The sequence below is a fragment of the Silurus meridionalis genome, chromosome 24 (genome assembly GCF_014805685.1).
Source record: "Silurus meridionalis isolate SWU-2019-XX chromosome 24, ASM1480568v1, whole genome shotgun sequence".
Taxonomy (NCBI): domain Eukaryota; kingdom Metazoa; phylum Chordata; class Actinopteri; order Siluriformes; family Siluridae; genus Silurus; species Silurus meridionalis.
The window spans coordinates 15,140,943-15,167,866 of NC_060907.1; the positions used below are offsets into that span (position 1 = coordinate 15,140,943).

At 41.2% G+C, this 26,924-nt stretch overlaps 1 protein-coding gene across 2 annotated transcripts; it reads right to left on the reverse strand.

Annotated features, from left to right (window-relative positions):
- Window positions 1-2,169: 2,169 nt before the first annotated feature.
- On the reverse strand, window positions 2,170-26,717 carry gas6 (growth arrest-specific 6). Of its 2 annotated transcripts, none has more exons than XM_046838394.1 (16): window positions 26,707-26,717; window positions 26,220-26,338; window positions 25,018-25,178; window positions 22,212-22,236; window positions 22,040-22,096; window positions 21,118-21,240; window positions 16,379-16,498; window positions 15,372-15,497; window positions 14,568-14,689; window positions 14,056-14,174; window positions 13,699-13,888; window positions 11,665-11,829; window positions 8,107-8,275; window positions 7,851-7,993; window positions 3,182-3,389; window positions 2,170-3,102 (listed from the first exon to the last, which is right to left on the reverse strand). In XM_046838394.1, exons 2-16 carry the CDS (start codon window positions 26,284-26,286, stop codon window positions 2,951-2,953), a joined length of 1,947 nt encoding a protein of 648 aa, XP_046694350.1. In that variant the 5' UTR covers window positions 26,287-26,338; window positions 26,707-26,717; the 3' UTR covers window positions 2,170-2,950. The 2 variants fall into 2 exon arrangements, with proteins under 2 accessions (XP_046694350.1, XP_046694349.1); XM_046838393.1 differs by lacking the exon at window positions 26,707-26,717 and adding an exon at window positions 26,650-26,668.
- Window positions 26,718-26,924: the final 207 nt, after the last annotated feature.

The following is a 26,924-nucleotide window of genomic DNA, read 5'->3' on the forward strand; positions in this document are numbered from 1 at the left end:
AGCTAGATATTTTATTCAAAAGAACGCAAAACCTTGCAGGTCAACCAAAAGTGAAACCACTTTAGACCTCTGGCTCACTAGGGGCAGTGTAACACCACAGGATGTGCGACTCAGCTGCTAAGACACCACAACAGACTGCTTAGAGTACAGAGGGCCATCTTTATTTTTTATTTAAACGGTGTCTTACATTCGAGAAAGGTTGCACAAGGAACAAAGTGGACCTTTTTAATCAGAGACTACTGATACTGGTACTGATACTGGTTCTCCAATCAGAGCCAATCAGCCAGCTGAGATGTCTAATGAATGCCTTTAAACTTTACTGCTTTTGATAGAATTGTGACATCAAACTAGCCAGCAAGAACCTGCTTCCCATTGGTAATTCTTGGATAACCCTCGAATCATCATCTCTCAATGAAACCATTCATGATCCCTCATGAAACACTTGAATGCAAGAGCCTCTAGATACCTTCTGTCCCCTGTTGTTGAAGCTGTTCCGTCAGTAGTGTGGTGGTGCAGGGATACCTTCCATTATACTATAAAGAAAACTTGCAACGGAATATTTCTTGTGTCCAGTGACTTTATCTAAAGAGAAACTGTGGATATCATCATGGCCTATAAGCAATCAGAGCGTCTGGTCCCCCTCAGATATGAAATGCTACAAGGAGGGCCTCTGTTCAAGGGCATTACTTGCCCTCCAGAAAGTCTGGACCGCTGGAGCCTGGGTATCACCATGAACTTTCTCCAGCATCTTCAAGGAAAACGCCTGTCCTGAGAGTCTTGTAAGAGGCAGTATCAAAAAGTTTCGAGACTAATTGTGTTAATTGGCGCTATTCTAAGCACGTGTTACACCAAGGAGAAAAATGTGTGAAACTGGTCATTTGAAGTGTTCTTAGTGGTATGCGCACTTCAAGAGTGAAAGAGAATCATTGCTGGAAGATGACGAGAGACCAGGAAGACCTTCTACGAGCTCAACCCCCGAAAATGTCAAGACCGTTCAGCAACTTGTGCATGATGATCAGCGGAGAACGATCCACACGACCTCAATTCGGCTCCTGCGGACTTCGCGCTCTTCCTTGAAGATGGAAAAACTGGATCAAAGGTCTATGTTTGACACTTTTGCAGAGATGCGGTGCAAATCACAGAAGGTGCTCGACACACTTAGAAAATTAAGACTTCCAGGACGCATTCTAGAAGTGGCTGTACTGCTGCCCAAGGGGACTATTTTGAAGGTGATGGTGTGGAAAAATGCATAAAGTACTTTCTTGTGAACTTTTTGATATCACCTCATAATACCAGTTATTATCATGTATGTGGCCCTGTGATTATAACTGCCAGGGTTCCTAGTCAGTCAGAACCAGAAATTACCTGGTATGAAATTTCTAGGGCAAGATGGCTGCATGTCATTTGGATTTAATACAATACTGTGATGTAGCATTTTGTGACTCGGTATGAAGGCCTCAGTATGCGTGTTTACCCACATAAGAAGGTATCAGTGTCCCTTGTACTATGCCCTGGTTATTCTTCTGTTCAGGGCAGTTCCTCCAAACAAGTTGAATTGTATTGTACTTTACTCACTTGGACAAACTAAGAACACTTAGCATCATCAAAATACACTGATCAGGCATTACATTATAACATTATAATGGTGAAATAAAGAACACTTATTATCTCTTCATCATTGCACCTGTAAGTGGGTGGGATATTATTAGACATTAAACATTTTGTCCTCAAAGTTGACAAGTTAGAAGCTGGAAAAATGGGCGATTGTAAGGGTTTGACAGAGTTTGACAAATTGGGACGTCTAGACGAATGGGTCAGAGCATCTCCAAAACTGCAGCTCCTGGGGATGTTCCTGGACTGCAGTGCTCAGTGGGTCTCAAAAGTGCTCCAAGGAAGGAACAGTGGTGAACCAGCGACAGGGTCATGGAGAGTGAAAGCTGTCACGTGTGCTCCGATCCAACAGGCGAACTCCTGTAGCTCATATTGGTGAAGAATGGATCGTCAGGATCGTTTTGGCAGCAAAAGGGGTCCAACACAATATTAAGCAGGTGGTCATAATGTTATGCCTGATCGGTGTACGTTCATTTTGAAGGTCCAGTATCTCACACTACAGGATGTCCAGACCGAAACATGTTTTACTGCTCTTTACAACCTCGTGCACACAAACACTTCTTATTACAACCACCTTTATTTATTTTTCTAAACAGCACTCAGCCTCCAGTTACACAGCAGAGACTGGAGAGTTCCCCAGTACAAAATGCACCAAGGCCTAACAAAAAGTGAATTACAAAAACGAAAAGAAATACAGTAAAATTGATAAAAAACAAACAAACAAACAAACAAAATTATAAAACAATGACTTTGAGCACCTACTCAGCCTGGCAATATGAAGGCCTTTTATTCTAGAAATGAAGGTAGCAGAATGTCTGTCTGTTTAAAAAGCATTGTACAGTCACATATTTACATATACACTATGTTACAGCTCTCGCTCTCTTTTTCTCGCTCTCTCTCTCTCTTCTCTCTCAGTAGCTTGTGTTGTGGCGCAGTGCGTTTTCAGATGTCTAATGTAGGTGTACACGTTCCATTTATCTATGAGTATAATATAAATTATACAAGTTACAGTGTCTGTGATTGTGTATACGTTATTTACTATCAGAGGCATGAGTATGTAATGAATCTGTCGGAATAAAACTCAGGTTTGAAATGCAGGTTTTGGGTTTTACCAGTAGGAGTGTTTGTTTTTTTGGGGATTGTAGATGATGTGGCTCCATGAGGCTTTTATCAGCCAGTCCTAAAGAGACAAATTAAGTTTACTCTTGAACTCAAATTCAATTTTACTCAAACTTTCTCTTTTTTTAAAGGCATTTGGTTGCAGGGCTAAGCGTAAGCTAGGGCCGAGCTAGGTTGCCCTGGCGTTTTCTTTGATTGGTCCAGGTAACCTTGTGTTTTTTCATTGGTGAGGGCCCACTAGAGGGCAGGCGTGAGAGCGGACGTCGTTGTGCTTGTGTTGGGCTTCGTCCATGTCTAACAGGCGGCCGTTGACTGAAACGTCTATGCAGCCCGTGTAGAAACCAGAGACCGGCGTAGACACCAGAGAAACATCTGCCCGAAGGAAACCAGAGTGAGTGGATTTGTTTTTAGTAAAATGGAAAAGCAAAATGCTCCATGAACATGTCCTCACCTGGAATGCCTCCAATAAATGTGCTGTATGAAAATGAAAGATCCAGAGGCTCCAAATCCTCCACAGATTCACTGAGGCCCAGCTTCCCATCCACCTCCAGGGTGGTGCTGTTTCCTGCCACAGTCACGGTCACTGTGTGTGTCTGCCAGTCACACAGGTTCACTGGAGCACTGGCCACAATAACGTTGCCGAAGGACACTAATATATACTGTTGTGGGAACACAAATAAGAATAAATGCTGTATGTAAAATAAACACTGAATCTAAAAGCAGCAAATAACAGCAGCAGTAAACTACATTTTTAGTCACTGTTGTGGTTTTCAGCGAATGCTTACACTTTGTACACCAATGTATATATATTTGTTCTTTTTTAAATTAAGTCTGTTTGCTTGCTGCGTTTCTCCGTTCCATTCTCTTTTTATCTCTCTACTACTACAGTAACTTCTCCGTATTCAAACGTGGTTTGCTGTGGCTTTACTATGTTTAATTTATGCACATATCATTTAAATATTATATAAAATTTAATTAATTATATTCTAAAAGCTTATATCTCCACAACTGAACAAAATGTCTGTGTATTTTTTAAGCATGGTTGTAAACTTGGCATCTGCAATTATACAAATTTCAAAAATTTGTTTCAAAAACAATACAAATGTTAATTTACACAATTTACACACCTTGCATACGCAAATGTTTTACGGAAAGAAACAATCCAGCATGAGTGAATGTTTTGAAGGAGAAATCCCCCATGCTCTCCTCAACTATAAGCTTTCGAATTAAAGATAGTCAAACTCAAGATGTGGCTTTCGAATTGTTTTAAAGTACTTTTATACATAAATATCCTAAATTATTATTTTATATAGTTATAATGAGCGAAACAGTTCAAAGATTTTTATCTGATGAATCGAGAAAAAAAATAAATATACAAAAAAAACCCAAATAATTAACACTTATTTTAAGAATTTTCATTGGGTGACGTATAAGAGTGGAGGAAGGTGCACACAGGTGGACTATGTTCTATGTAGGAGATGCAACCTGAAGGAGATTGGAGACTGTAAGGTGTTGGTGGGGGACAGTGTAGCTAGACAGCATCAGATGGTGGTCTGTAGGATGGTTTTGGAGGTGAAGAAGAAGAGAAGGAGAGTGAGGACTGAAAGAAGAATAAGATGGTGGAAACTAAAGGAGGAAGAGTGTAGTGTGAGATTCAGGGAAGAGGTCAGACAGGGGCTCAGTGGTGGTGAGGAGGTGCTGGATGATTGGGCAACTACTGCAGAAGTGATAAGGGAGACAACTAGAAAGGTACTTGGTGTGACATCTGGAAATGAAAAGGAAGACAAAGTGCTGATGAGCGATGAGAAAAGTAGGCAGGAGCACAAGGAGATGCGGCAGCAGGTAAAGAGGGATGCGGCGAAAGCCAAGGAAAAGGCGTATGAGTAGCTGTATGAGAAGTTGGACACTAAAGAAGGAGAAAAGGATTTGTACAGAAGTGAGAGCAGTGATTAAGAGGATGAAAAAAAGGTGCAGGACATGTATGAGGACAGTGTGACAGCAGTGAAGTGTGCAGTAGGAACAACAGACTGGTTTAAGGTGGAGGTTTGACTGCATCAAGGATCGGCTCTGAGCGCTTTCCTGTTTGCAGTGGTGATGGACAGGTTGACAGACGAGGTCAGACAGGAGTCTCCCTGGACTATGATGTTTGCGGATAATATTGTGATTTGTGGTGAGAGTAGGGAGCAGGTTGAGAAGAGCCTGGAGAGGTGGAGATATGCGCTGGAGAGAAGGGAATGAAAGTCAGTAGGAGGAAGACAGAATACATGCATGTGAATGAGAGGGAGGGCAGTGGAGTGGTGCGGTTGCAGGGAGAAGAGGTGGAGAAGGTGGAGGAGTTCAGGTACCTGGGAAGTTACCTGCAAAGTAATTGTGTTAGATAAGTGAAGAAAAGAGTGCAGGCAGGGTGGAGTGGGTGAAGAAGTGGAAGGGAAAGTTTATAGGACTGTGGTGAGACCTGCGATGTTGTATGACAGTGGCATTGAGTAAAAGACAGGAGCTGGAGCTGGAGGTAGCAGAGCTGAAGAAGTTGAGGTTTTCGTTGGGAGTGATGAGGATGGACAGGATTAGAAATGAGTTTAATAGAGGGAAAGCGCATGCAGGACATTTTGGAGACGAGGTGAGGGAGGCGAGATTGAGATGGTTTGGACATGTGCAGAGGAGGGACATGGAGTATATCTGTAGGAGGAGAATGCTGAGAATGGAGCCACCAGGAAGGAGAAAAAGAGGAAGACCAAGGAGGAAGTTTATGGATGTGGTGAGGGAAGACATGCAGGTGATTGGGGTGAAAAAGGCAGATGTAGAGGACAGAGGGGTATGGAGACGGATGATCCGCTGTGGCGACCCCTAATGGGAGAAGCCGAAAGAAGAAAAATAATCGAGAAAAAAATAATCACCCAATTAATAGATTATCAAAATAATTAGTTTGTTCTTGATAATTTTGTCCCTAATAAGCAGGTCAGTGGTGACTGTGGCAAAAACTCCATGAGGTGATATTAGGAAGAAACCTTAAGAGGAACCAGACTCAAAAGGGAACCCGTCCTCATCTGAGTGACACTGAAATGCATATTCATCATTGTTTAGTAAAACACACGTTAGGTCCGATAAGTTTAGTGCAAATCCATTGAATCCGGAAACAATTCACAGCACTTTTTTCCACATTTTATCTTACAGCTTTAATCCAAAATGGATTCAATTCATTCATTTCCTCAAAATGTCCTCAAAATGAAAAAGGTTTGTTTAAAAACTTAAAAAAAATAAGAATTTTTTTTTACAGCTCATAGCTTTTGCCAGGACACTTAAAATTGAGCTCAGGTGCATTCTGTTTCCACTGATCATCCTTGAGATGTTTCTTCACAAACCAAGCCATGAAGTCCAAGGAATTGTCTGTAGACCGTTACAGACAGGATTGTATCCAGGCACAGATCCATTTCTGCAGCATTGAAGGTCCCAATGAGCACAGTGACCTCAATCATCCGCAGATGGAAGAAGTTTGGACCCACCAGGACTCTTTCTAGTGCGGGCCGCCAGGCCAAACTTAGGGATTGTGAAAAAGATAGGTGACCAAGAACTCGGTCACACTGAAAGAGCTCCAGCGTTTCTCTGTGATGAGAGGAGAACCTTCCAGAAGATCTCTGCAGCACTTCACCAATCAGGCCTGCATAGTAGAGTGGCCAGATGGAAACCACTTTTCAGTAAAAGTCACATGACGGCCCACCTGGAGTTTGCCAGAATGCACCTGGAGGACTCTCAGAAACAAAATTCTCTGGTCTGATGATGCAAAGATTTAACTATTTGGCCTAAATGCCAATTGTCATGTCTGTAGGAAACCAGGTACCGCTCATTACCTGGCCGATACCGTCTCTACAGTGAAGCATGGTGGTGGCAGCATCATGCTGTGGGGATGTTTTTCAGAGGCAGGAACTGGGAGACTGGTCAGGATCGAGGGAAAGATGAATGCAGCAACGTACAGAGACATCCTTGATGAAAACCTGCTTCAGAGCGCTCTGGACCTCACTCTGGGGTGACGGTTCATCTTCCAACAGGACAACGAGCTTCAGCACACAGCCAAGATAACAAAGGAGTGGCTACGGGAAACTCTGTGAATGTCCTTGAGTGGCCCAGCCAGAGCACAGACTTTAACCCAATTGAACATCTCTGGAGAGATCTGAAAATGGCTGTACACCAACTCTCCCCATCTAACCTGATGGAGCTTAAGAGGTTCTGCAACGAAAAATTGGAGAAACTGCCCAAAAAGTAGGTGTGCCAAGCTTGTAGCATCATACTAAAAAAAAAAAAAAAAAAAAACTTAAGCTGTAATTGGTGCCGAAGATGCTTCAAGTTCAAACAAACTTTTTTGTAATTATGGGGTATTGTTTGTAGGATTTTGCAGAAAAGAATAAATTTAATCCATTTTTGGAGTAAAGGTGCAACATAACAAAATGTGGGAAAAGTGAAGCGCTGTAAATACTTTCCAGGTGCACTGTAAGATTATGCCCAACAAACCCCTGAGATGGTATGAGGAGAAACCAGAGAAGAATCTGGTCTTCTCATTTGGGTGGCACCTAATGCTCCAAACAAAATGTTTGGTTTTCGAACATTTCAAAACCCTTCAGCAACTCATGCATGCAACATTGCTGCCATTGTCAGTGTATCACACGGAACAGTCCAGACGATCCTCACACGTGATTTGAACATGCACCATGTTGCTGCCAAGTTCATGCCCAAGCTGCTGACTCAGCAGCAGAAGGAACACCGTGCCAAAGTCTGCCAAGAACTTCCTTCATGTCGGGGATCATTACTGATGACGAAACTTGGGCAAACGAGTACGACCCTGAGACGAAGCAACAGTCTTCACAGTGGAAGAGCTGAAGAATCATCTTCACCACCGAAGAGGCGAGGCGAGGCAGGTCCGCAGCTCATCGTCTTTCGCAGCATTGTGCATCAAAAATCCGTCCCCAAGAGCCACACCGTCAATAGCGAGTTCTACTGCTAGGTTTAAAGGTGTCTGAGCGAGGACATTCAGCGAAAGCGAGCGGATCTGTGGCCTGCTAGTCTCAAAACGTTTTCATACCACCTCGGATATACAGTTTGAATATATAACTGGTGCAAAACTTACTAACCTCTGCCCATTGCTTGGTTCCCGAATGGTAGTCAGAAAAGGAGATGGAGAGAGGCACGGTATCCTGCCGAACGAGTGCGAACAGAACTCCGGTTGTAGAGGCAGGACGTACGGTGAGTTGCACATTGAGCACCTGCTTATCACCTGCAGGGGAGAGTAAGATAGTATCTCCTGCTCCGTGTGCATCTAGAACAATCAACTAACCAACCCGCGTGTGCCTATATGATAGACGTTAACGAAAAACCCTGAGCACACACCGTGACTGTGATTGAAGTACGCAAACCCGTGGCCTGGGAAAAAGGAGCCGCGATCCTCGGTGGAGAAGCACTGCATGCGCTCGTTATGGCGAATAGTCTCCTGGATGGACGTGTCTTCGTCAGTCAACCAGTGCCACTCTTTCATACAACCGTCTAGACGTGGATTCACCTAAAATACAACACACACACACACACACACACACACACACACACACACACACACACACAGGCAGAGTAAATTGCGTAAAGGGGCATGTTAAAATTAATGTCTTGCATGACCGGCCAAATTTCACAAAACTGTGATGTCTTTCCAGTCAATCAATCAAGCACAGTCAACCCCCGAAAATTCGCGGTTTGGGGCTCGCGGCTCGGAAAACATGGGTTCTCATTTGGAACTAACTATTTTATAAATAGTGGGAATCAACAGCGGGATTGAATGTTCAGGGATTAGGAATAACGTTTTTCCACTAACAAATTTCTTAATTATTTAAAAACACATTATTATATTATTTATTGAAAGTGATAGATAAAGCATGCATGTCCATTACTTCACCTTCATCAACTACTGACTGCTTCAGCACATCCAATAACTTAGTGGGTAACCATATACATTTTTTTTTTATTATTTACAGTAGAATACTGTTAATTTATTATTATTGCTAATTAAATAAATTTAATACATACATTATTTATTGTGTGTGTGAATTTGGTCAAATACAGTACACTATTACGTTTACAACGTTTGATAATGTCTAGATGAATTCACGAAGGTACCATGGGGGATACGGTGGTGCGTCCGAATTTTTTGGATTTTCGGAACTTAGAACGTAACCCCCATGAGTTCCGGGGGACGACTGTACAGGGTTCCTACACATTTAACATTTCCATACTTTTTTTCAGACTCAAGTCTCTGATGAATTCTATTATATTACCAAATAACTGCCAGAAGGTTGTTGCTTCTGTAGCTCATAGAAATTAATAATAACGATAATTAAATAATTCACAATTTTTTGACAAAAACAGTTTTCAAATGTAAAGGAAATAGTATGGAAACAAATATTTTTCAATACTCTTTTTTTTCCACCCATACTAATCTAAACCTGGAAATCACCTTTTTTCATAATTTTCCAATTTGGACTGTTGGAACAGATCGACTTTTCCAGCCTCTAGGGAAAAAAAGCATTAATCCCGACAGGCTGTGCCCTTTCCACACAATGTCCTCTGAAATGTAGAATGTAATAATCCTGCAATAATCAAATTCTATAAAGAGCATGGTATCAATACCCTAAAAACACACACCTGTTCAGTGAACTCGTTTTCCTCCTCCAACATGGTGTTCATTTACATTAACACACCAGTGTCCTCAGAAAAGTATCTTCATTTGAACCCTGATGGCAAACACTGATTTTGGGAGCCATTGACTTCCAGTCCCCACTGGAGAGCCTTTTCTCCCCCTGCCTATTTATGATACATGGCTGCCCCCTAGTGGACAATAAGAATCTACTCATGTTCTAAATTTGGAAGTCAAAGTGAGTTTATAATTGAAAACTTGAGAGAAACAAAGAGGGTACGCTAAATACAGATGCTTTGTGTAAGAGAGGGCAGCAAAGATTTTATCGTTTGCGAAAACTAACCTAATTTAATGTCGATAAAATATTGACGTGGATGTTCTACAGATCCTGCATTGAGTCACTTATCTTTTTCATTGCTGAGTTTAATTCTCTAAATGTAAAAAAACACAACTTTGTTAACCAGGGCAGTAAAATTACAGGGAGGAAGCAGATGTCTATGGCCCAGTTTTATCATGGACAGGTTTTCGGTAAAGCCCAGAGCATTTTGTTAAATGATTCCCACCTGATGAGTTTCACCTCCTCCCTTCTGGCATTCAGTATTAAACTCCTCTTAGTACAACAAATTGTTGTAGACATTTATTTAACCCCTTAGCTGTGAAGTTTATACATTGAAGGTAAAATAAGTCTTAGGAGGTAACTGTGTGTCAGTGGTGCAGAGCAACTAAGTAATTTATTACTGTACTTGAGTAGGTTTTTCGCATATCTGTAGTTTACTAAAGTGTTTCCATTTAGGGAGACTTTAACTTCACTCTATTTCAAAGTCAAAGTCGTTCCTTTTTATTTACGAGGATAAAAACGTAACTGGACAAACATGCAGCGATCCACCAATCAATTCAATTCAATTCAATTCATTTTTATTTGTATAGCGCTTTTAACAATGAACATTGTCTCAAAGCAGCTTTACACAGATAATGTGGTGATTAAACATAAATATGTTCTTTGTAAGTAATCAGGGTCCAGCGAGACATCAATGACAGGAATGCTGGTAGTTAAAAACACCAGGATCAGTCCACCATCTGGGTGGATGGGGTTCATTTTTCGTTCATATACACCAGAATCAGGCTTTTATATTTGTATTATATATTTATTGCCAATTACAGGAAGCCAAAAGTCTGAACACAGCAGTGTAGTGACTTAGAAACATGTCAAGTTGCAGTTAATAATCATTTACATTCATAAAACCAGCAGGCCGCAGTGCTCACATTTAAACACGAGGAAGCTCTGAGGATGCGCACGGGTGGCAAGTCTGAACTTTTGATTCATTCTGAACCTGAGAACGATAGCTTAACTCTAATGTGAACTTCTATGTAAGAGCACGACACAAGCGCCAGGGACTTTCAGACGAACTAAAACAAGAACTTCTCAAAAGAAAAAAAACGACTATCAATTTTTCACTTGTCAACGACCAGCATTCCATAGATACACCGATCAGACACAACATTATGACCACCTGCGTAATATTGTATTGGTTCCCCCTTTTGTTGCTAAAACAGTGCTGACTTGTCGAGCATAAACTTCTTGAGCAGTTTGAGCTACAGAAGCTCATCTGTTGGATCGGATCACACGGACCAGCCTTCTGTCCTCACGTGCACCAATGAGCCTCGGCCGCTGGTTTACCACTGTTCCCTCCTTGGAGCACTTTTGATAGATACTGACCACTGCAGAAGGAGAAAATCCCACAAGAGCTGCAGTTTTGGAGATGCTCCGACCCAGTCCTCCCAAATTTCACTTGCTGCCTAATATCCCACCCCCCACTAACAGGTGGCATGATGAAGAGATAATCGTTTATTCACCAGTCATAATGTCAATGTTATGCCTGATCGGTGTATAACGCTTAATAAATGTAGATAATAAAATGTATGTAAATCCTAATACCACCCCTATGTAATCAGTTCACTTGTGCACAAACGTTTGTGCCACAAGGGTGTATGAGGCCTGGGTGAGGAGAACAAGCCTGAGGGTGCAGTCAGCGTTCCAACTGATCTTAAGGGTGTTCAATAGGGTTGAGGTCAGAGCTCTATATCAGGTCACTCCAACATCATTCATTCCAACAGTCTCCTCGTTCCTAGGAAAATCTAACGCTAGCACATCCAAGACACAATTGTGTGCCTCCAACATTGTGATAACAGTATGGGGAAGAACCACATATGGCTAGAAAAGTCCCAGTACTTTTGTCCATATATTGCCTTCATAACTAAATTCTTACCTTATTAAGCAGTCCATCTTCTTTAAAGGGAACTCCTCCTACAGTTAAGTTGAGCTCATGAATGCCTTTTTTCAGAGTGAAAAGATCTCCGTTCACCGCGATCTTCATTACTGCCTCCTTGTCGATTTTGATCACGAGGCTTCGACCCTGCTCTTCTACTGAGATCTAAAAGCCAGTTGGAGAGAGATAAGCAATGTGAATCTCAGCATATCCATGTACTAATATATATATATATATATATATATATATATATATATACATACATATATACATACACACACACACATATACATACATACAGAGGGGAAAATAAGTATTTGACACATCAGCATTTTTATCAGTAAGGGGATTTCTAAGTGGGCTATTGACACAACATTCCCACCAGATGTAGCCATCAAGCCAAATATTGAATTCATACAAAGAAATCAGAACATTCAAGTATACAAGTTGAGTCATAATAAATAAAGTAAAATGACACAGGGAATATTGAACACAGGAGTATTGAACACACTTTAGACGCCTCTTGTATGGAGAGACCAGTCGTCTGTATTGCTCAGGAGTGATTCTGGCCCATTCTTCCACACAAATGTCTTTAAATCTTGAAGGTTTTTTTGGGCCTCTTTTATGAACTTTGATCTTCAGTTCTCTCCATAGATTTTCTATGGGATTTAGGTCAGGTGATTGACTGGGCCATTTAAGCAACTTGATTTTCTTTCTTTGAAAACACTTCATTGTTTCCTTGGCCTTGTGTTTGGGATCATCGTCTTGCTGAAATGTCCACCCTCTTTTCATTTTCAGCTTTCTGGTAGATGGCAGCAGATTTTTATCCAGAATGTCCCGGTACATTTCTTCCTGCCTTCAATAATATGAAGTCTTCCAGTCCCCCTTGCTGAAAAGCAGCCCCAAACCATGATGCTTCCACCCCCAAACTTAACTGTTGGTATGGTGTTCTTGGGGTTCTCCAAACATGGTGTGTAGATTGACTGCCAAAAAGTTTAATTTTGCCTTCATCTGACCATACTTTAGTCTCCCAATAATCCACAGGCTTCTCCAAATGCTCTTTCGCAAATTTTAACCAAGCCTCAACATGCTTTTTGTTCAGTAATGGAGTCTTGCGTGGTGAGCGTGCATGGATGCCATGGCGGTTCAGTGCATTGCTTATAGTTTTCTTCGAAACAACAGTACCTGCTGATGCAAGGTCTTCCTAAAGTTCTGCCCAAGTGGTTCTTGGCGAACTCTCCTGATTATTCTTTGGACTCCTCGGACAGGGATCTTACGTGGAGCACTTGATCGTGGCCGGTTTATGGTGAACTGATGCTCCTTCCATTTCTGGATAATGACCCCCACAGTGCTCACAGGAACATTTAGCATTCTGAAAATGCGCCTATAACCATTCCCATCAAAATGCTTTTCAACGATAAGATTGCGAAGATCTTGAGAGAGTTCTTTGCTTTTACCCATCATGAAGTCTTTCCTGTGTGCCTCCTGGGTAATTAGAAGCCTTTATAGGCCATCAATTAAGACTAAAGCAGCTGATATGAATTAGTACTGATGGGGGGGCAGGGTTTCTCTCTCAATACTGACAGATTTCAGGTGATCTGGCTTTCTATGCCATTTTGCACTTTGTTATCTTCATGTGTTCAATACTTATTCCCTGTGTCATTTCACTTTATTTAATATGACTCAACTTGTATACTTAAATGTTCTGATTTCTTTGTATGAATTCAATATTTGGCTTGATGGCTACATCTGATGGGAATGTTGTGTCAATCGCCCACTTAGAAATCCCCTTACTGATAAAAATGCTCATGTTTCAAATACTTCCCGCTGTGTGTGTGTGTATGTATGTATGTATATTTTATATATATATATATATATATATATATATATATATATATATATATATATATATATATATATATATATATATAATACTGAGATTTGGATAAATACATATAAAATAGGAGACATATCCTGGTAAATGCATCATGGTTTTCTCAATAAAAAGACTGAAAGGGTCCTCAGTGTCCCCACCTTGTGCCACTGCCCATCATTAACTAACGGGCCGCTGCTGGTCACTCGGCTCACAGCTCCGTATTTCAGCTGCAGCTCCAGTTTCCCGTTATGGATCGCGAGTACAATCCAGGAGCTGTTTAAATGGCCACCAGCGAAGAAGAGAACACCTTCAGTATCATATGTCCTCAGGTCAAACTCAGCTGTGAAGCTGTATGGAAACAGACGTACCAAATCAGAAGACGAATTAATGACTAAAGGGAAAAGTTTATATTGTATTGTTCATACTGGCTGCACCTTTGGTTATTGACCTGGATACCAAAGATTGACTTGGCAGCTTTTATAAAACAATAATCTTTATCTCATAAATCTGTTTACCCAGTCTGAACGAGGCGTCTGAAGCGTAGCTTGACCACGGGAACTCCGCTGAACATGCGGCCCAGGTACAGAGAGCGAGCATTTTTCTTCATGTTCAACTCCAGACAAGGTTTAATACTCTAGAGTGTGTACATATATGATATATATAAGACTTGTACATACTAAGTAATAAAATCAGCAGTCAAAAGTGGATGTATTTAATTAAGGAGTTAGTGGTCGGCCGATTAATCGGCACCGGCAGTTGATTGCTGGAACTATCAGCACAAATCCATATGGATAGTTTTTCCGGCTTCCGGTCTGCTGTCATTACGAGAGCGGCGTCTAAAGGCCAAATCACTGACGCCATGCGCTTTTTAACATTTATTTTTTATTTTTTACAGGCAAGACTGCGTGCTGCACGACCGCTAACTGCCGTTGCTTCTGTATTCATTATTACGTTAGTGTTACGTCATACAGAAGTTAAACGTGCGCAGCAGTAAAATAACGGATCGTGAATCAAACCTATTCATTACCTCACAGCTACTCAGGTCACGGCCGAGCTTCTTGCCCTGTCGGCCGTCACAGTAGCAACGGAAACTCCCAGGCGTGTTGACACACTGCTCCTCACACACGGCTGACTCACATTCATTCACGTCTAGCAAACGGGACGGAAGCAGAATAAGTCACTTCTCTCCAGACAGCAACAACAAGGTGTGTACAAGTAAAACTAAAAAGTCTGACGTCTGAACTGTTCCCACTGGCGCTCTGGCTTTCCATCACATAGAACTGTCCAGGCCCAATAAAGGCAGTGTAAGTGTAGTATAAGAACATTACCATGTGCAATAATATCGGAACACATTCCGAGTAGAGATAGCAATCTTAGAATATTGTTATGACTTACATTTAAATGTTTTGAATCAAATAATAGACCAGACGAATGTAAAACCCTGTAATCATTAATAAAACATTACCAAGACACTAGGCAAATTCGGCGTGACGACCCTAAAGATTTTAATCATGTTTGCTTTACTAGAGTGTTGCAATGAACAAGACTGATCAGTCATATGTTCTTTCAGCCTGCTGCCAGAAAAAATAACTCCAGAACAACTTGGATTCTAATCCTCCTGTTATTCCTCTGTGTTTCCTGGAAGGTGTATAATGTGTGGGTTTGTTTGGCTCGTCATAATGTGTGAGATATGAAGCTCATGCGTGTCAGTAATTGCAGAGTCTGCAGAGATTCGGTTTCTGTTTTCATTGGATTTAAGATTTTTCCTATTATGTTTTTAAACGCTTTGTTACACAGACTGTATGAATAAGCCAGCAGGAATCTGACGCACCATCACAGGATTTGGTCTCGTTATTGTAGAAGTAGCCACCATCACAAAGGCACTCGTAGCTCCCGTCCTTATTCCTGCACTGCGATGTTCCGCACACATCAGGGACATCTGTGCACTCATCAACATCTGGAACAGAAGGAGGAGAAAATGGAGTATGATTTGTAACCATGTTATTTTATTACTGTGGGGGGGGGGGGTGCTTCTTAGCAGGTAAGCTTAGCATTTATATATTTGCATTACGTATGAGAAGTAAGGAACTTCATATCCATATACAATTTCTGAAAATATTTGCTGATTGGATCCGAATTTGTAATGAGTTACTATCAATTTTACTTTTTTTATAGTTCAGTTTATATAATATTGTATAGAATAGATTATAGCATTGTGTATTATAGTATTGTACAGTATAGTATTGTACAGTGTAGTGTTGTATAGTACAGTATAATGTAGTATATTATTGTATAGTACAGTATGGTGTTGTACAGTAAAGTATAGTGTTGTACAGTAAAGTACAGTATTGTACCGTAAAGTATTGTATAGTGTAGTATAGTATTGTAAAGTACAGTATGGTGTTGTACAGTATAGTATTGTACACTACAGTATTGTACAGTAAAGTGTTGTACAGTATAGTATATTACAGTAGTGTTGTACAGTATAGTGTTGTACAGTTTAGTATAGTACAGTAAAGTATAGTACTGTTTAGTGTAGTGTAGCATTGTACAATATAGTATCGTATTGTACAGTATAATATTGTACAGTACATTATAGTATTGTAGTATAATATTAAATAGTATAGCATATTATAGTATTTATAATTGTAGTATAATTTGATTTGTGTTGCTAATTCAAACACAAATTTCATAAACGTTTAGTGAAACCCAGTCCAACACAAGTCTTTGTAAAAAAAAAAAAAAAAACCATTCAGAGTGACCATTCTGATCAATCAGATTTTCATAAAAAGGGAGAGATTTCATTACTGTGTTTTCTCAGCTCTAAATCTGACTTACCCAAACAGCGGTGGTGGCCAGACAGCCTGTAACCATCATGACAGGAACAGTGGTAACTTCCCACTGAATTACTGCACTCATGCTCGCAGTTTCCATTTTCTTTACTGCATTCATTTACATCTGCCAATCAGAAAAGAAAAACAAACAAAAATGAATCTGTTACAGAAATATAGATGTGTGATTTTTGCCTGAACTAATCAATTCGAATAACACGGTCCAACTCAAAGGGCTGAACTCTGAAGACTCAGTGACACATAAACTCAGTGTTGTGCTGCAGCTTACATTTTCCTCTCAGCTGAAAGTAACTTGATTTGAACGCAACTTTAACGCATAAATGATTGCAGCCGCGACAGACCTTTCCAATGCTTAACTTTTCTCAGATCTTTTCCCCTCCTGTTTTCATCTACTTGTCATTCCACACTAGTAGGTGAATGAGTCATGCTGGATAAATGCACTGCAGATAATCTTCTCACTCTCTGCATTTACTACAGAATTTCTTTCCCTTTTCCCCGACAGCTGACTCAGAGCTGCGGCAGTGTTGCTAAACAGCTAATATGCTTGCATGTGCAAAATAATCTGATATTTAACTAAATTACCGAGTATTAGCCAGTTACACACACACAGAATTTAATAAGGAAAAATCCAGTGCTACACTAGACCGTCTGTCTAATCCCATAAATTAATCCGGAAAGTATTCACAGTGCTTCACTTTTTTCACATTTTATGTTACACCCTTGTTCTAAAATGGATTAAATTCATTAATTTCCTCAAAATTGTTCTACAAACAATACCCCATAATGACAATATGAAAGACATTTCTTTGAAATCTTTGCAAATTTATTACAAAAATAAGGAAATAAATCACATGTACATAAATATTCACAGCGTTTGCTAGGACACTCAAAATTGAGCTCAGGTCCATCCTGTTTCCACTGATCATCCTTGAGATGTTTCCACAACTTGATTGGAATCACCTGTGGTGAATTCAGTTGACTGGAGATGATTTGGAAAGGCACACACCGGTCAATATGAGGTCCCACAGGTTACAGTGCATTTCAGAGCACAAACAAGCCATGAAGTCTAATGAATTGTCTGTAGACCTCCAAGACAGGATTGTATCCAGGCACAGATCTGGGGAAGGTCCCAATGAGCACAGTGGCCTCCATCATCCGAAAATGGATGAACCACCGGCCTCTTCCTAGAGCGGGCCACCCCTTCGAGGAAACCAGGTACCGCTCATCATCTGGCCGATACCATCCCTACAGTGAAGCATGGTGGTGGCAGCATCATGCTGTGGGGAGGTTTTTCAGAGTCAGGAACTGGGAGACTGGTCAGGATCAAGGAAAAGATGAATACAGCAACGTACAGAGACATCCTTGATGAAAACCTGCTTCAGGGTGCTCTGGACCTCACACTGGGGCGACAGGTTATCTTCCAACAAGACAATGACCCTCAGCACACAGCCAAGATAACAAAGGAGTGGCTACGGGAAACTCTGTGAATGTCCTTGAGTTGCCCAGCCAGAGCACAGACTTCTGATGGAGCTTGAGAGGTTCTGCAAAGAAGAATTGGAGAAACTGCCCAAAAGTAGGTGTGCCAAGCTTGTAGCATCATACTCAAAAAAAAAAAAAAACTTGAAGCTGTAATTGTTGAAAAAGTAGTATTGAGAAAAGGATGTGAATACTTGTGAACATGTGGTGATTTTTTTTCTTTTTTTTCTTGTTTAATAAATTTGCCAAGATTTGAAACAAACTTTTTCACGTTGTCATTTTGGGGTATTGTTTGTAGAATTTTGAGGAAAACAATGAATGTAATCCATTTTGGAATACGGCTGTAACATAACAAAATGTGGAAAAAGTGAAGCGCTGTGAATACTTTCCGGATGCACTGTAGGTGATTTTTTTATTTATTTATTTAATGTACATTCATACATACATTCTTAAAAATGTGGTGTCAAGAACACTCACACCCAACACACCCATGGCCCACAATCTCTTTTAGAAAAAATATATTACAGGGTTATTCAAAAAGAATGAACCGATTTCATTACGCAATATTTTATTAAGGAAAAGTAATACAAAACTCCAGCCAAGTCACAAGTATTATACTTACAATCAATGACTGAATGAATATATATATATATATATATATATATATATATATATATATATATATATATATATATATATATATATATATAAGGTTTGTGAACAAGCAGAGGTGGAAGAAGTAATTAAATGTTGTACATTGTAAGTAAAGATACTGGTCTAAAAATCTACTGAAGTAAAAAGTAGCTAAATTAAAACGTACTTGTTCACTGAGTAACAGTGGGGGAGGGGGAGGGTGTTTTCTGGAGTAGTTCAAAAAGAAAAAGGGGCTAGAAATCTCAAACTAGTTTTTAACTGAGGGAAGACATTTGCAAGTTAAAGGGCAATGACAACAGCAAAAACTAAAAACCACTACAGTCAAGTCATGTGAGTCAGTATCCCAGACCCAGTTTCAACATGACAATGCTTCTGTGCACCATGAAGACATGATTAGTCGAGATTTTTTTGTGGAAGAATTCTACTTTCCTGGACAAATCCCTGACCTCAACCTCACTGGACAACACCAAGATAAACTGGAACACTGAGTACACCGTAGGCCTCCTTAATCAAACATCGGTACCTCCTGGATATTCTTATAGCAGAATAAACACCAAAAGCCAAAAGGAGCCAAAAAAAATCTACCGGAAATCCTTCCCAGAAGAGTGAAGGTCATTACAGGAGAAAAAGGAGACCAATTCCATAGTCACGGTACTGGAAAGGAATGTTCAACAACCACATATCAGAGTGATGGCTGGATAACTGCACAACTCTGACCAAATTGTGTACTTCAAACGGGAAGGAAACTACTGAAGGAAAACTATGCCACTTTTGACCTTGCTGTGATCTTGTCCCTGCATGAAGCAACTCAAAAAATATAACAAATGAATCAGACAAAAAAAAGTTGTTTAAAAGATAAATTGACTTCCAATGAATCTCAACAAGTAAAAATGTAGTTGGCTGGAGTTCCAGAAGGAAGTAACCAAATTCCTCTCAGAAATCTGTATGTTATCCAGCCAAATACTTCTTAGCCGGGAGACTAACTGGTCCAAATCAACCCCATTGTCAGTTTAGAGAAAACACCCAAGAGGAGGTCAGTGACTGAAAGCCTATGCTACACTCTACGACCAATGAGCCCAATTATCTCTTCATCATAGCATCTGTTAGTGGGTGGGATATATTAGGCAGCAGTCAAACATTTTGTCCTCAAAGTTGACATGTTAGAAGCAGGAAAAATGGGCAAGTGTAAGAATTTGAGTGAGTTTGAATTGTGATGTCTAGACAACTGGGTCAGAGCATCTCTAAAACTGCAGCTCTTGTGGGCTGTTCCTGGTTTGCAGTGCTCAGTATCTATCAAAACTGGCTAGAGGGTCATGGGCGACCAAGGTGCTTTGATACAAGTTAGGAGCGAAGGATGGTCAGATACAACAGTTGAGCTACTGTAGCTCAAATGGCTGAAGAAGTTGTTCATGTTAATGCTCGACTAGTCAGGGCTGATGTTGAGGTTTTCGTTGAGAGTGACGATGATGGACAGGTTTAGAAATGAGTTTATTAGAGGGACAGCCCATGTAGGACGTTTTGAAGACAAGGTGAGGGAGATGTGATTGAGATGGTTTGGACATGTGCAAAGAAGAGACATGGAGTATATCAGTAGAAGAATGCTGAGGATGGAGCCACCAGGAAGGAGGAAAAGAGGAAAGACAAGAAGGAGGTTTATGGATGTGGTGAGGGAAGACATGCAGGTATTCGGCTTAAAAGAGGCAGATGTGGAGGACGGGGGGTATGGAGAGGGATAATCCGCTGTGGCGACCCCTACTGGGAGAAGCCGAAAAAATAAGTAGTAGTAGTCAGGACTGTTTTGGCAGCAAAAAAAAAACCATGATATAGCAACCCCTGGAGCAGAGTGGGTTACGGGCCTTTCTCAAGGGTCCAACAGGGGCAGCTTTGCAGTAAGGTCAGGCTTAAACCCCTGACCTACTCATCAGTAACCATAGATCTATTACCATTAAGCCAATTATAACCAAAGGGCTTGCAACAACAACAACAACAACAACAACAACAACTGCATATTAATTACATATGGAGGGTCATTGACCTACTGCATCAGAACTGTAGTTAGGTATAAACTAGTCCTGATTTAACAGCACACCAGATAAAAAAATCAATTCAGATTCAATTCATTTATAAGCTTTCAGCAGAGGATTAACTAACAGTGTTTCTCTGGGTCTACTTCACTCAGTACTATTGGAAGTCCAATTGAAAGCATAGCTTTTTTTTTCATTAAATTTTTTTTACTATGACCTTCTTTCTGCTCGTTTCGTTATTCTTGTTTTCTTACAAGTATTCTGAGAACGGCACCATGCAAATGAGTATTATTGCTGCTTGAATTTCATTGAGCATGCCCACAAGCCGGGGACATTGGATCGGATCGGACGACAGAAAATATGCATAGTCATGCCAAGGAAGAGGACACGCTCCCAATCCACCTGCATCTAATAATAGACATTTCTAATTCTCTAAAGGGATTAAACATATTAAAAATGTACACGTGAGCTGAAATTAGTCACGTCCTTCGGTAAAACGTTTGGAAAGCAGGTGCCATATAATGTGGAACAGTACTGTATGTGCTCAAAGATGATGACTAAGGGGTATTACCTTTCTCACACCTCAGGCCAGTCCAGCCTGTGAAGCAGTGACACTGGAATTCGCCCTTTTTGTCCTCACACCGCACCGTCCCGATGTGATGACAAGGATTGGGGGAGCACTGGTCTGGAATGTCTGAGGAAGAAAAAACACACACACAGAGCGGTGGAGAGAGGAAGAAAGAGAGAGAGAGGGAGAGGGGAAAAATGTTAGATTCAGGGTTATTTACGGTCAAAACAGAAAGCTGGGCCCTAAAGCCCTGCTTTTTTTCCCCTTCATTCACACTGTAGTCCACCAACTGCATCTTATATCTAAGTTTAGAAAGTGCTTCAGATCATCTTTCAGTTTGCTTTGTCTGCTGACACGGACGCCTGTCTCTTACTACTTACTGCGTCCAGACGTGTCTGGGCAAAGCAGAGAAAGTGTGTGTGTGTGTGTGTGTGTGTGTGTGTGTGAGTACCATGAAAGCGTGAGATTGCACAAGCGAGTCAAAGAAAAAAGCGAGTAAAAAGAGAATGAGAGAGAGAAAGAGAGAGCACTGCAGAGTCACAGCATCACGGTTACTGACTCAGGGCTCCTGCATCGACCAATAAGAGCAAAGGATTCTGATGCACATTGCTGCCTCTGATTCAGCAGAAGCCCGTGGTGAAGGACGAGCCTCCGGAACTCATCTGTGCCGCACATCACGTCACATGCTTGCCTACGCACGCGCACACACAACCCAGTAACGACGTTGATGTCCCAACACTTAATCTATTCATGAACCGGATTTGAGTGCTCCTTCGAAACGACTGCAATGCAGATCTCTACAGCATGATTCAAGATCCAAAAAAAAAGGGCATCACATTCTCCTGTTAAACTATTTATACACAGGGACAAAGGAAGCGGAGAGATTGGGATGGACAGACGGCGACACACAAGCAGGGTCACTCACTGTGGACGCAGGTGACCAGATCCTCCTTCTTCTTGTCTGCGAATTTCTCCACACATGCTGAAGAGACAGAAGGATGCTATTTAGGCTTTCGAAGCTCGGTTCAACCGTATTCTGTGTATAAATGTCTCTTGTTGGAATTTTTTGGAGACAAAGAAATATTTCCAGAACTTACACATATACTTGGGGTAGAAATAGTCCTGAAAAACAGTAGAGATGTGATTAGACACCATCATGACAACAGTTCTTTATATAAAAATGATTTATAGTGTCTTATAAATGAGCTCGGTTTGTAAAGTAAGGGAAACTCATGATCACGTCTGAGGTATATTTTGACATTATATTAACTCGTGAGGAAGAAACAGAATAAGACTGTAGAGAATGTGGTGACCTGTGATAGACAGATCGCTAGACAGTTTTTCAGGACAGTATTCGAGACATTTCCAAACTGCACATTTGCACCACAATTAATGAGAGAAAATATGGATTCTTATGTTATTCTGCCCTGTAAATAAAACATTTAGCAATGATTTACTAGGACTAGTTTCAAACTGTTTTTACACAAACCAGGCTACATTTCCTGTTTGAGGAATTATTCTAAGTATGTATCCTCAGTAGGCATGTAACTCCCACACTGGAACAACATTGGAGCTGGAAGATGTGATGCAATTTTTTCGGCTCCGAACTCTTCGTCTTTAATTTGGCGCTCCTGTCCGGACATGTCGGGTCTGAGTATCATTTCAACTGTTTGTTCCTTTCGCAGAAATCAAACCTGCTACAGTGTGTAAAATGTGTTTCTGGAGTCTGATCAAAACCCTGCAACCTGCACATACTGCAGAGGTATTGGGTGTGGTCAAGCTGTACTTGCAACTGCCTTCCTTGAGACTCTTCTGAGGTATTTCCCAGTCAGGATTTAATCACTGTTAATCCCCATTGAATATATAATATATACTACATATTCAGAAGCACTATGTTTGCACAGCTAATAAAGGGCTTGTCCAAAAACCTCATGTGCATTGCTTTTGCTTACATGCATTGCTATCTATCCATCCATCTGACAACAATTATTACATTACAATATATATACACATACAGCTCATGCACATTTTTCACTGCCATAAATATTACACACTTACAAATATTACACACTTACATAAGCACTTCAGGTATCTATCTATCTATCTATCTATCTATCTATCTATCTATCTATCTATCTATCTATCTATCTATCTATCCTCTTTATAAAAAGGGTTTATGTATAAAGAATTAACCATAGATAAGAACATGTAAACTGCTAAGACATACATATATACACACACACACACACACACACACACACACACACACACACACACACACACCCAGCTGAATTTGTGCAGTCTGAAAGCTGCAGAATCAGAATTCTGCTGAGTCAGATACAGATTCCTCAACTGCACCACATACATTATACACAGATATCACAACTTGGACCACCATAAGCAACGTGCCTAGTGGAGAATATAATCACTGCACATTTATACATAAGTTCACAGCAGTAAGCATGACCAACACCCTATTTAACCTTTCTACTTATTTAGTGTTACATTTACAGCATTTGGCAGAAACCCACATCCAGAGCGACATAGTTGTACAGTTGAGCTTTTAAGATTCAAGGGCCTTGCTTAAGGGCCCAGCAGTGGCAGCTTCTTGAACCCATGATCATCCGATCAGAGGTCCAACTTACTATCCACTGGGCTCCCACTTTAATTTCTACTTTCCCATGTTAAGTTCACACTCAGTAGTATCCCGAGTCTCTATATTTTCACCTCTAAGGGCCCACTGGTGCAAAAGAAACCCTCTCACAATTATAACCAGTCTAATAATAACACTAAGATTATTACAGAATGAAGGCAGATGTAATGCTGTTCACGTGAAGGAGTTGAACAGAACGCCAGTCAAGAGCGCTTGTAAAACACAAAGCCCGGGAGGAACGTAATGGAGATGAGGACATTCTTGTGTTACTCAATCACCACCGTTATTTTAATAGGTCGCGCTGAGGTAATCAGAAATGTGATAGACGTGTGTATTATTTACATAATCACAGACCTGCACACTTTCTTGACGCAAGCCACCGTTTACAACTTACGGGCATGAACTATAAAAGAAAAATCATTCTATAAATGTGCCATCTCATAAAATTGTTTGCATGAATAGACAGTTTAATACTAATCATTTTGACTCCCTGTACACTGTTAGGTGCATATGGAAACGTCGAGGGGGAAAAAATATGCACAGGAAATTATTACTTTTTGGAGTGTTTTAACAAGGTTTACACTCCTCATGTCATACAAGCTGCTTTAAGGATAATTTCTTCCTGATTCTGTAAAATTCACTTTTTGCTTTGCAGATTGATGGAAAATTAAGGACATATATCCAGATGTGTGACTTTCCTACAAATCTCTTGTGATTCAAACTAGGGCATTAAAGAATTAGGGTGCAGAATTGGTCACTACATCTCAAAAGCGACCTTTCGGATAAAAAAAAAAAGTCCAAGGTGGTCATTATAGACAGCAAAACAAGTCAAATCAGGACATTTTAATTCTCATATCAGCATTAAATGCCGAGTCATTTTGATGTCGACTCCGATTTGGTTTGTGGAGTCGATTCGGCAAAACAAGCTAATACAGTGAAAAATGTCTACTAGAATAAACAGTACAATCTTAATCCTATGTTTCAATATATCTCACACTTTATTAAAATAGTAACAATTTAATCCTGTGCTGTATGAAAATTGCGTGAGAACCATTCCAATCGAAGAACCGACTACCCTTTTTAAAGGGAATCGATTCCAAATCCTTGAGTCGGCTACACTCTTAGCACTCACGACACTTTAGCTTCATTATGCGTGCTGCAAAGTCAACAGTGCCAATGAGGGAAACTTAAAAATGGGTTTAAACTGGTTATTAGTATATTTATAAAGAGGAAAATAAAATCCGTTGTACCGTTTCGGGGTCGTTTTCGAACACTTCCCTCGCCTCCTCTTTGGTGCACCTCTCCTCCACACATTCCCTCTCCAAATGTCCTTGTTTGGTTTCCTCAAAAACCTGGTTCGCTCTCCGGTGTCTCTTTAAGAAATGGTTCGCTTCTTCAGGCGACAAAGAGACTGGTGGGAAAAAACCACAGGAAACACCGATTAAACCGGAGCATTAAACACAACGCAGCAGACTGTGAGCCGAGAGGTGAAGTTAGCTGAGCTCTGTCCTTCACAGATCGGGATGCAGGTTACATCAACACCAGTACCAACACCAGACCAGCACCCAAACCTATACCGACACCAACATACCAAAAACAACACCAGTACCAACACATTGTGACACTAACACTAATACTTGCACCAACACGAACACCTACATAAGTACCAGCACCTAACCCTACACAAGTACCAGTACCAGCACCTAACCCTACACAAGTATCAGTACCAGCACCAACACCTAACCCTACACCAGTACCAGTACCAGCACCTAACCCTACACAAGTACCAGCACCAACACCTAACGCTACACCAGTACCAGTATCAGCACCAACACCTACCCCTACACCAGTACCAGTATCAGCACCAACACCTACCCCTACACCAGTACCAGCACCAACACCTACCCCTACACCAGTATCAGCACCAACACCCACCCCTACACCAGTACCAGTATCAGCACCAACACCCACCCCTACACCAGTACCAGTATCAGCACCAACACCCACCCCAGTACCAGTACCAGCACCAACACCTACCCCTACACCAGTATCAGCACCAACACCTACCCCTACACCAGTACCAGTATCAGCACCAACACCTACCTCTACACCAGTATCAGCACCAACACCTACCCCTACACCAGTATCAGCACCAACACCTACCCCTACACCAGTATCAGCACCAACAGCTACCCCTACACCAGTACCAGTACCAGTATCAGCACCAACACCTACACCAGTACCAGTATCAGCACCAACTTCTACACCAGTACCAGTATCACCACCAACTCCTACCCCTACACCAGTATCAGCACCAACTCCTACACCAGTACCAGTATCACCACCAGCTCCTGCCCCTACACAAGTACCAGCACCAGCTATAAGACCAAAACCAGCACAAACTCCTACACCAGTATGATCATTACAGCTCGTATAAATGTCATGTACTTACACTCCGAGGAGCTCGCGACCAGCAGCAGGATTAACATGGAGCCCGACAGAAGCTCTCCTGGGGTCATGGCTCAGGCTCTGCGTCAAACTCGGGAATCTTCTCTCTCTCTCTCTCTCTCTCTCCGTGTGTGTGTGTGTGTGTGTGAATCCGGTAAACCGAAGAGCGACCTGGACAGCTACAGTGTTTGCTACATGCAGCTCGTCCAAAATACCCAAACCCTACAACATTCCGTATCAGCCAAACCTCCTATTCTCTCTCCACACACACACACACACACACACACACACACACACACACACACACACACACACACACACTCTCTCTCTCTCTCTCTCTCTCTCTCTTACACACACACACACACACCTCTTTCTCTCTCTCTCTCTCTCTCTCTCTCTCTCACACACACACACACACACACACACACACACACCTCTCTCTCTCTCTCTCTCTCTCTCTCTCTTGCACACACACACACACACTAACTCACCTCTCTCTCTCACACACGCACACCTCTTTCTCTCTTTCTCTCTCTCTCTCTCTCTCTCTTTCGGTTGCCGTCCACTGAATTGTGATTGGTGGAAAGTTTGCTGCACGCGCAGGGAGGTCCTATCCTCAATGCAGTTTTTTCCCCTCCCTGAACCGGAGAGCTCTCGGTCTTCGTTCTTCTCGCGCACACACACACACACACACACACACACTGCAGTC

Bases quoted from the DNA above. Each gene is read 5' to 3' on its own strand.
- gas6 (XM_046838394.1), bottom strand. From the start codon at position 26,286: ATGACCCCAGGAGAGCTTCTGTCGGGCTCCATGTTAATCCTGCTGCTG. The intron at 15,498-16,378 runs GTAAGTCAGATT...CTTCTGTTCCAG, and splicing joins TGGCCACCACCGCTGTTTGG to ATGTTGATGAGTGCACAGAT. The intron at 14,690-15,371 runs GTGCGTCAGATT...CCCGTTTGCTAG, and splicing joins CGAGACCAAATCCTGTGATG to ACGTGAATGAATGTGAGTCA.